The sequence below is a fragment of the Cornus florida genome, unplaced genomic scaffold (genome assembly GCF_030987335.1).
Source record: "Cornus florida cultivar Cherokee Brave unplaced genomic scaffold, ASM3098733v1 CherokeeBrave_3.0.0_Hap2_Chr09, whole genome shotgun sequence".
NCBI classification, from domain to species: domain Eukaryota; kingdom Viridiplantae; phylum Streptophyta; class Magnoliopsida; order Cornales; family Cornaceae; genus Cornus; species Cornus florida.
This window is the reverse complement of record NW_026775579.1, coordinates 37,885,173-37,896,296: the sequence shown is the minus strand read 5'-3', so window position 1 is coordinate 37,896,296 and position 11,124 is coordinate 37,885,173. Positions and strand designations below refer to the sequence as shown.

Here is an 11,124-nt window from a genome sequence, read left to right as displayed (position 1 = left end):
TAAAATAGCAACTGCAATGTTATGCACAGCACAATTGATGGATTCAACTTTATCACTTTGGTGAGACTAATTCCAAACTACTAAAATTTTCAGAACGTTTTTGAGAGGTAGTTCACCTCAGAATTCAGATGATAATCCTTTAAGATAGCAACTGCAATGTTATGCAAAGCACATATGATGGATTCAACTTTATCACTTTGGTGAGACTAATTCCTGACTGATGACAGGAAAGCTGTTCATTGAACAAAGGAATGACTCCAGAAGTTGGGTCTGCTTAGAGTGAACGGCACAAGAAACATATTGGAACAAATCAGCCACACAAGACAATGTTGCAAGAAATTCAGAGAACAAATTATGTGGATTTTATATCAATCAATCGATCATTGTAACAATAGAATAAAAATAGCATTAATTACATCGAAGAAAAAAATTATAAAACAAGGAGGAGATCAACAAATGTCTACATTGTGTGCTGCAAACTGACAGGTTTCCATATCATTTTCGTGCTTCCCAGATCCCATCAAAATCACGAAGCATGTATGCAGATCAACAAATGTCTACATTGTGTGCTGCAAGCAAGATATTTGCATTAACAGTTTAATACACCCAAAAACCTTATAGACTGACAAAGTATATCCAACTAGACCTTTAAGCACTTACGTAATAAATTGCTGTACTCCACGGTCAGCATCCATCGAGACACACTTCACAGACACCATCGGTCCAGGAAATCCTCACATTTCCCTGAAATAGATAGACAAGTGTATGGAAATCGAAATGAGTAGAATAAACAAAATATATGGGGCCAGATGGGAAATTAAACGAAAAAGAAAACACAGAAAGATCAGCAGAAATACATGTAGTGCACCTTAGAAAGAAAACTGAGTGTAACGACCCACTCCACCACATGGTATGATATTGCGGTTTTGCTTTTGAGTTTCACCCCAAAAGGCCTCATACCAATTGGAGATGACACACTTACATATAAGCACTTCAATTTTCCTCTACCCAGGCGATGTGGGACTGTGCACCCGTACCTCGCCAGTGTGATAGCCTGACAGTGTCTCTTGCACCCGCCCACGGCACACCCGCCTACAAGGTCATCATAATCCACCCCCCTTGGAGGCCCGACGTCTTCGTCGACACACTTCCGGCTGGGTCAGGCTCTGATACCATTTGTAACGACCCACTCCACCATATGGTATGATATTGTCCGCTTTGGGCCTGAGCGCGCACGATTTTGTTCTTGGGCTTTACCTAAAAAGCCTCATATCAATGGGAGATGACACACTTACATATAAGCACTTCACCTTTCCTCTACCCAGGCGATGTGGGACTGTGCACCCGTAGCTCGCCAATGTGGTAGCCTGTCAGTGTCTCTCGCACCCGCCCACAAGGTCATCACAATCCACCCCCCTTGGAATAAGTGTGTCATCTCCAATTGGTATGAGACTTTTTGGGGTGAAACCCAAAAGCAAAACCGTGCGGGCTCAGGCCCAAAGCGGACAATATCATACCATGTGGTGGAGTGGGTCGTTACAGTTGGTATCAGAGCCTGACCCAGCCGGAAGTGTGTCGACGAGGACGTCGGGCCTCCAAAGGGAGTGGATTGTGATGACTTTGTAGGCGGGTGTGCCGTGGGCGGGTGCAAGAGATACTGTCAGGCTATCACACTGGCAAGTTACGGGTGCACAGTCCCACATCGTCTGGGTAGAGGAAAGGTGAAGTACTTATATGTAAGTGTGTCATCTCCAATTGGTATGAGGCCTTTTGGGGTGAAACCCAAGAGCAAAACCGTGCGTGCTCAGGCCCAAAGCGGACAATATCATACCATGTGGTGGAGTGGGTCGTTACAAATGGTATCAGAGCCTGACCCAGCCGGAAGTGTTATATTGAGTGTAAGAGCATATCTTGCTTTTTACTGAAACCTATTAATAATAACTGGATTAAAAAGAAATTGGAATGGAATCCATGGCAGTAGTTAAGGAATTTTTATGACATTCTAAGTATGACATTAGAGAATATCTCATTCCTACAAAATATTAAACCTCCCCATGTTACAGTGAAAATCGTGGGTTCATTATTGGTTTCACCTTCATCACTTGCCTACACGTGTATTTCCAATATCTTCAATTCTCCTACACAATTCATCATCCAGCAAATCGGCCACTTCTGCTGAGTTGAGCGCATGCACAAATTTATATGTTTAAGCCCTCGGATTTGATCCACCATCAACCAATTCAATAAGAGGATCCCTTGTACAATTGTTTACTATTCTCTTCTTCCCGTCGAATCATCACCACAAATTATTTTAATCTGTCTAGCTTCTCTTCAAACCGTACAATATGAAAAAATAAAAGCCAATTGTTGTTAGTGGTTTGCACTTGCACTGACTTGAACTACTATGTCTATGCAACATAAAGTAAGATGGTAAAAGAATTCAGAATAGAATCCACGGCTTTGGTTCTTATCGGCAGATTCAGAGCTATCGACTTGTAGGCTTTTTTCACATAACATTCTTAATATGATGATGGAGAATACCACATTCCTCCAAACCATCCAACTCCCCCATGCAACTATGGAATCTTGCGGTTCATAACAGGTTTCACCTTCATTACGTGCCTATATCATTCTCAATACCACCTGCAATTCTCCTACGCAGTTCATCATGTAGCAAATTGGCCTCTTCTGCGCAGTTCAGCACATCACTTAAAAACTTGTATGTATATCTCTCTCGGAATCGATCCACCATCAACCAACTCAACAAGAAAATCCCTTTCCTCTCTGATCCTTCCTCCTTCACACAGGGCATGTATGACTGGGGTATAAGATCTTGTACTAGGTATCTCGCGATTCATCTTTTGCATTCTCCGCAACATTTCAACAGCTTTATCAATCTCATTAACAGCGCTGTAATATCTAATGAAAGAATTATAAGTAACTCGATTTGGGAGACAACCCTTTTTGGCCATGTCATCAAAAAGTTCCAAAGCCCTTTCAATTATGTTAGTTTTGCAACAACCATCAATCAAACAGTTATAAGTTACAACATCAGGAACAAAACCCTTGAAGAGCATAATTCGAAACAAGTGATTAGCTTCCCACAACCTCTTCCTAATGGCCTTCTTGCACCTAGTTCGAAGGCTATGCTTACCGTAAGAACTAATTAATATTGTGTAGGTGAATGTATAAGGGGGGCATCTAAAACCCGGCAATTCCATTTGCTCCAGCAAAAACTTAACTTTTTTGAAGTTTCCAACCCTGCAAATATCATAAATGATCGTATTATAAGCATAAACATCTGGTTTGCAATGAAATTGCTTCATCCGGTAAAATGCAGCCAATGCTTCGTTAACCAGCCCCTCTTCTGCTAGAACTTTAATCAAACATGTTGCTAACATAACTATATTATATTATATTATATGTTCTAAAAATTACATTATATTATTGCCCGTTGTAATAGTGATTTACTAACTTATTTGATGTTAGCCTATCTATACCCGCCTTGTATCATTATCTTAATATCAATTCTATATACATCAATTCAATACACTCTTTCATATTATATCTCCGTCTCTCTCTCTCTCTCTCTCTCTCTCTTTCTATGTCAGGCCTCATCTCCGGCGGTGGTCAAGGTCCTCAATTAAACCACCAATATGAGACATCGTCTCCCTCTCTGATCTTGCCCTCTCTCTCTCTGTAACTACAAAAGATCAAAACCCATACCTTTCAGTTTCCACAGAACCATCCACCGCCGTCCTCATCAACCCATAAATCAGCTCACCGCCGAGTAATAAGTCAGCCACTGCCCTCAGCCGCCATCACACACTCTCTGCTTCGGACTCATCCTCCGATAGCGGGTCATAACCCTGAACCACCGGGCCATCCCCCGATACAGACCCGTGATATCGATCCGGTTTCTGATACTCCCAGTCACCATTTCTCCGATCCCAGTGGTGCCGTCTCATTTGTCGCCGCCGCTGCTCTATGTCGACGCTGCTCTAGCCGCCGCCCACTGCCGAATCGTCCCAGTTGTTCCTCGCCTGTGCCGCGAGCCGCCGCGAATCGTCCCAAGTCTGTCTCATCAGCTCTCCAACAGCCGTCATCTCCAGCACCATGCCCTCTAGCTCTCCGCTGCTCGTCGCCAAACATCAGAAATAGCACCATACCGGGTCAAGTCTACAACTCCGACTCACCGGTCCACATCGCCAGATCACGGCCAAATCAGCCCGTCGCTCATCGCCGGTTCAGTCCAAGTCACCGTTTGTCACAGCCTCACCGGAATCGCGACTTCTTTAGTCTCAGCCTCACAGCCCAACTCAGCCTTCCATCTGTCATCCTTCTTGCCTAACCATCCATCTGTCTCACCAATCCATCTGTCTCGCCTAACCATCCAGCACGAGCAAGAGCTCATCACAGCCGAGCAAGTCCAACAGAACCACAGCCCCGAACTCAATCTCGCGGCCGCCGGATCTTTCTCGCCGGCTCTTCGCTGTCCTCTCCACCCCGAGCTCGCCGGACCCAGCCATCTCCCTCTTCGCAGAGCTTATTAGAGCCCGCCATCTTCAACAGCCGCATCTGTCCCGCGGCCGGATCTGTCTCGCCGGCCATCTCCATCCTCCCAGCCCGCCATCCTTCGTCGTCGACATCGGTCTCAAGTCGACATCGACTTTTGAAGAAAGTTCAGTCCCAACCTCTCCACAACTTCTCTCTGCCTCGCTTGAAGTGGACGAAGAACCACACAAACAACCATCAGCGATATAGAGACAGAATGAGCATGATTAAAGGAAGTGTGGGACCCCTCCAATCACGCTCACCACCAAAAATATATATATATATATATATTTGTTTACTTGTTTGGACCGTTCCAAACCCCGTTTTCAAAACGGCCCAGTTCAGTATCCAGCCCAAATCAATTTTCGGTGCTGTTCAATTCAGCCTTGGCCCAGTTTCAGATTCAAGTTTTAGGTGCTTTTGATATCCCTCTAGAACTTGAGGAGTTGTATTCCGACCAGTTTCAGTTTCCGGAGTACAACCCGCCTACTTTCTCGGCATTGATCTGGTTCTATCATGTGCTTCCAAGCGCCCTATCATCGACCATTCTATCACGTGCTTCCAAGCACTCTGTCATGTGCCTTAGTGCACCTTAAGTGGTAATCCCACTCTCGCCGTGCTCCTAAGCACTCTCAACGTGTCGAAACTTTACAATTTCGTCATCTCAAGTGGTAAATTTCACTCTATAATTCCACTCAAATATTAGCTTTCAACAGGTCAAGGCTACTATATCTGCGTAAAGTGGTCTTTATGCGCCTGTGCTCATCTCAAGTGGTTATACCACTCTATCAAGCGGTAATCCCGCTTTATCATACGCATCCGTGCACCTCTCAAGTGGTAAATTCCACTCTATGATTTCACTCAAATATTAACTTTCAAGAGCTCTGTCAAGGCTACCACACTTGTCGTAAGTGGTCTATCGTGTGCTTCTAAGCACCTCAACGTATCGGATCTTCACATCTTCGATACCGTTTTTTGCTCTAGATTTTCTCTCCAAACTCAAGTTGGTTTATGCTCTACCAACTTAAGTTTAAAGGGGGAAATTAACATAATTATATTATATTATATCTTACCATAATTACATTGTATTATAATCATCGCAATAATAATTTACTAGCCGTTTGATGTTAACCTATTTATACCGATTTTGTATCATTATCATAATATCAATTCTATATACATCAATTCAATACACTCTTTCAATTATATATATATATATATATATATCTCTCTCTCTATCTATCTTTGATAATCAACACATGTAACGGTTGAGGTAGTCACAAGTCCACCACACTCTTTCTTTGCCATTTCCTTGAGAAATTCCCAAAGGGCTTTCAATCTAGTCCCTCTCGCCAACACACAAGCCATCTCTATGCAAGTCCTCTCATTATGCGTGAACCCAAATTGGGTCTCGACCCAATAATAGAACTCCATTGCCTTTTCCAACTCTAACTCAACTTTATGGGGTCTCTGTAAGCAGCGGGACCAAGAACAAACACACCATTGGGAGCTCTATTGGATTCTTCTCGCAGATTTCTTTGTTTGAGAGGTGCTCGGTGTCTGAAACCTTTCTGACGACCACTGGATCTTGTGGGTTGGAAGAAGATTTGTGGGTATGGATCTTAGAACCTCAGAAACAGCTTCAACAGTCCATGGTTGATGGGAAGAGTGGTGGTTGAAGAAGCAAGCTGAGCAGGGTCTGTTTTGGATCATAACGGCCACTACTTGATTTAAGAGGGAAGTGTTGTTTTGATGAAGTCATCGCTTGAGGGATAATTAATTGAAGTCAACTTCTTAATTAATTAAACTATAGTGATAAATAAGCTGGAGAGCTGGGCAGAATCTAGCCTAAATTCATTATTGGTTATGAAATTATTGGTATCTAATGTTTTTGTTACAATATAATCCCTCATTTGTTTTTATAATTACAAGTGTATCCATACCTAATATTCTTCATTAGTTATGAACTGAGGAAGGCATCATTTTCCATGTGGATTGTCATTGTTGTCATTGTAAAGGTTGCTCTGCATTTATGGAATTTAAATTATATATATTTATATTTATGGAGCATGTTTATTGTTTGATAATGATTGGTACTGCGTGTTTATTATTACATGGGGTAATATAGTAAAATAATATTTTAAAGTGTTTTAAATATAAAAAATAATTTATATAATGTATCATCCACAAACGCTGCGAGAGTACTTTTGTAATAAACCCTATGGATAAAAGCCCTATTGATCAAAGCCTTTTACTATTACAATAGAAATATCGAGGGTACTTTTGTAATAAACCCTATGGATAAAAGCCCTATTGACAAAAGCCTTTTACTATTACAATAGAAATATCAAAAGGACTCTAAATGCTGTACATATTTAAGGTGTATCACTTGAAAGTTTTGACCAATATAATTTTGTTTGAAATTAATATTAAATAATGTAAAATTGCATCGATTTTGTAATTGAATATTCCTCGCAATCAATTAGTTAGTTATCTCACAAGGTAATAGGGCCTAACCCTATTGATCGGATTCATACAGATTAGGAACACTTCCAGTCCCATAGTGCGCCATTTACTTTATTTTGGATTTTGGGTCAATGAACAGTGTTTACCATGTAAAGGATAAATGGACAATTACAAACAATATGTAAGGGTTAAATGGACAATTCCAACCAATATACCGTATCATTATAATATATACCGTATTTATTATATAATAATTTAATCTTTTATATCCCTTTAATACAACACAAATAGTGCTCAGTTAAAATTTGTTCACCCAATTTTTTCACTGACGTGGCCAACTCTTGTCCACTCATTCCCAAATGGAGCAAATGGGGAACTGTGGGACTGGAGGTGATTTTCGGCTGACTCACACCCCCTTATTATTTTGATTTTTTCTTTATAATTTTGTCGAGTGTGCTATTATTGTGTTTGTAGAACGATTTAGTGTAGGAGATTCAAAGTAGCAGAAAGGCTTTGACAAAAATTACAAGTTTTCTAAAATATCTTAGTGTAGGAGATTCATTACGTATCCTTATGTGTTGTTACTTGTGGTTGAGTTTAGGACATGAAGGTTCATAATTATTGATCATTTTCAACTGGATTTCATCTTTGAACATGATTACTTTCATTTTCTTCCGAGGAGCATATGTTTTGGAAAAGGGGGATTGGACATAAAATTGAGTTAAACCAAACACATATTGAAATTCATATCCTCCCAAGATTGGTCTTGGTTTCACATCAACTGAGCTCATCCGAATTCAAATCACAAAAAAAAAGAATATAAAAAGTGGAATCACAAAAAAAAAAATAGCTAGTTGCAAAAATTATGATTTTAATGAGTCAGAGAAATAAGAAAGAGACCGTAATAATCGAGTCCCAACATAACGTCTGTTCGGAGATATTACTAATATATATAGGTACATCATCTTTCATTTTTTATGTAATTTGTAATTCATCCAGTCTGATAGTTTATTTCGTACCTATTTATATCCGTTCACTTCACACCAACCTACATCTATCGCCACAATAAGTGAATCTAAACCAACTACTACTCACACTTTACAATTAATAAACCTCACAACGTGCTTTTACACTCAACATATTTAAATTTTAATTATTTGGAGTTTGTAGCTAAAAGCTACTATCATTGGTGTTTCTAAAAGAGTAGTAGAGATCAATAACTAGAAGACCGTGGTCTGAGAGAATTCTCAAGTTACCGTAAAACAAGAAAATTGATTGTAGCATAATATACATATATTTTTTTATATCATCAAGCCCATGGCTTATTGTTATTTCTTCTTTTCATAAAGTAAAAACGAGTAACTGCTTTGAGTCTTCTGCATGCATAGTAGGAGATTTTTTCCGATAAAGAAACAAAAATGACATCTCTCGTTTCTAAAAGAGTCCGAACCCGGCCCATTCAACATCACTAACGGGTCGTGGCGATGACCGGTAGGACGAGAACGAGGCCGAAGAGGGTGAGTCACGAAACGGAGAGATGAACCTCCGAGTTGATCCGGACCACCGGGATAGGGTGTCAAGGTCCGAAGTGTAGTCGGGTTCGGACTCAAACTCGGGTTTGGGCCTGCGGATTCCCTTCTTATTGTTGTCTTTCCTTCTCAATGGTGTTGGGAAACACCCGGGCGAAACACATTCCGGTTGGGCAAGAATGGGTCTATCGAAACGGTGGCGCTCGGCCCGGTTTTGTGGGATTGAGCGGGAGGACCTGGCATGGCGCTCTGGTGGAGCTTGGAAGTACAACCCGGAAGGCGGAGGCTTAAGCTTTTGAGATGTACTAGGAAATGAACGGCTATGATCGCTTGATTGCCATTGTTGTAGTTGAAACAAGCGGTCGTGACTACTCCGCTGCCCCTGCTGTTGTTGGATCTTGGGCACACCGGGTCGGATCTCCCACTTGAATGGTACAGTTCCTTCTTTCTTAAAGGAATCATCAATAGCCATTCTTGCTAAAAAACAATTAAGGAAACAACTATAACAACGAAATCTCTCTCTCTGATATAGATTCTAAAATATATATAGATATAGATAGATGTAATGGGATGAAGAAGATGTTTCAAGTCTCGGCGAGATTGAAGGCTGGTGGGCCTATAAGAGGATCATGTGTTGATGCCATGGACTTGACAAAGCATGGAATAGGCCGAAAGTCTCGATTCAAGATGGTGAAAGGTGCTGTTTGGTGGGAAGATCCAGAGATGGAGATAATATAGTGACAAAGGTGGCCTATTACTGGTTTGACTTTTGATACAAGAAATTAATACATGATTATTTGAACTTTGAAAGGTATGGCCTTGTAAAACAAAACTTTGAAATGTCTTCTTTAATTCCCATTCTTCACGGACATTTTAAATTTGATTTTAAAAAATTAAAAAATGCATTATTTAGGATGTTACTGACGGCAATGTATCAAATAGCAATGTATACCATTATCCCAACAGTTAGGCCGTTTTTGGTCATGTTGTACCTATGCTGTAGTATAAATAATTTCATTTAAGGCATGTTTATTAAAAAGGTAATTTAAGAGTGAAACGGAACAACCAACAACGTTAATGGTAAATTATTAAAAAATTAAAAATCAAAATATACTGTTTGTTATCTTCGGTCTCCTTCCAATCTTCCTCACCGATCACTGCCTTCCTCCTTAGATTCTTTCGCTCTCAGCCCCTTTTAAATCAAAATATACAACGTTTATTTATAAGCTCCTAAAATTAAATTGAACAAAATACGGGATAATATGGTTCGTTGTTGTTTAGCTTTCTTCTCCTAAACTGTCTTCTATCGACCCTTATAAAAACTAAAATTGTTTAGCTTTCTTCTCCTAAATTGTCTTCTACCGACCCTCATAAAAACTAAAATCATTCAAGAGGCATGTTTTGTTGGTATACTCTTTGAATATTTTTAGTATTTGAAGCCCGTGCTCTAGTTTAACCAACAAAATATCAAGAAAATATTTATGTTTTAAGCATATAGAATAGAAAAGAACCAAATGAAGGGACTTACCGCATATAGAATAGAAAAGAACCAAATGAAGGGACTTACCGCGGCAGGGAAACATATCTCTTGAGTGTCCCTACTATTAGTCACAGGTTTGTTATGATTGCTCTCTAGATGTTTCAACAAACTGTTGGATACATCTTAAACAATGAGCCACTTAACAGAGAAGTTACCATTCCTAAACCATTGAGATCGGAGAGAGACCATGAGGGGAGATCGCAATTGTTGACAAGTATATTTTCATTTATATTTTTTAAACAATTTACCATTAACGTGATTTAAATAATTAGATATGCCTTTTTAATCTTGTTCAACATGAATCTCAACACGTTAAATACATTGAATCTTGTTCCCAACACTTTAAATCAATTATATACGTACATCTTTTAACCTTAATTTCTAAATCAATTGGATACACATTTTAATCTTGTTCTTAACATATTTTAATCTTTATCTCAATACATTTTAATCTTGTTCTCAACACCTTTAATCTTTATCTCAACGCCATTTAATCTTACTCTCAACACATGTTAATCTTTATCTCAACGTCCTTTAATCTTTACCTCAACGCCATTTAATCTTATTCTCAACACCTTAATTTAATTTTGTTATTAATAACTTTAATATTTACCTCAACCTCATTTAATCTTGCTCTCAACATATTTTAATCTTTATCTCAACATTTTTTCATCTTGTTCTCAACACCTTTAATCTTTATCTTAATGCAATTTAATCTTACTCTCAACACATTTTAATCTTATTCTTAACACCTTTAATCTTTACCTCAACGCCCTTTAATTTTTACCTCAACGCCATTTAATCTTATTCTCAACACCTTAATTTAATTTTGTTATCAACAACTTTAATATTTATTTCAACCTCATTTAATCTTATTAATTACTCTCAACATATTTTAATCTTTATCTCAATACTTTTTAATCTTGTTCACAGCACTTTTAATCTTGTTATCAACACTTTTTAATTTCATTTTCAACACTTTTTAATCTTGTTCTCAACAACTTTAATATTTACATTAAATGTCATTGAAAGCGT

The 11,124-nt window shown here is 39.1% G+C and overlaps 1 protein-coding gene and 2 pseudogenes across 1 annotated transcript; all 3 read right to left on the bottom strand.

The window, feature by feature from the left end:
* Positions 1-339: 339 nt before the first annotated feature.
* On the bottom strand, positions 340-4,768 carry LOC132273691 (pentatricopeptide repeat-containing protein At1g77405-like; annotated as a pseudogene).
* Positions 4,769-5,793: 1,025 nt separating this feature from the next.
* Positions 5,794-6,306, bottom strand: LOC132272499 (pentatricopeptide repeat-containing protein At1g77405-like; annotated as a pseudogene).
* A 1,602-nt stretch (positions 6,307-7,908) lies between these two features.
* LOC132273248 (uncharacterized) lies at positions 7,909-9,209 on the bottom strand. Its single transcript, XM_059774246.1, has one exon. It carries the CDS (start codon positions 9,019-9,021, stop codon positions 8,455-8,457), a length of 567 nt encoding a protein of 188 aa, XP_059630229.1. The 5' UTR covers positions 9,022-9,209; the 3' UTR covers positions 7,909-8,454.
* Between the last annotated feature and the right edge of the window lie 1,915 nt (positions 9,210-11,124).

Bases quoted from the DNA above. Each gene is read 5' to 3' on its own strand.
- LOC132273248 (XM_059774246.1), bottom strand. From the start codon at position 9,021: ATGGCTATTGATGATTCCTTTAAGAAAGAAGGAACTGTACCATTCAAG.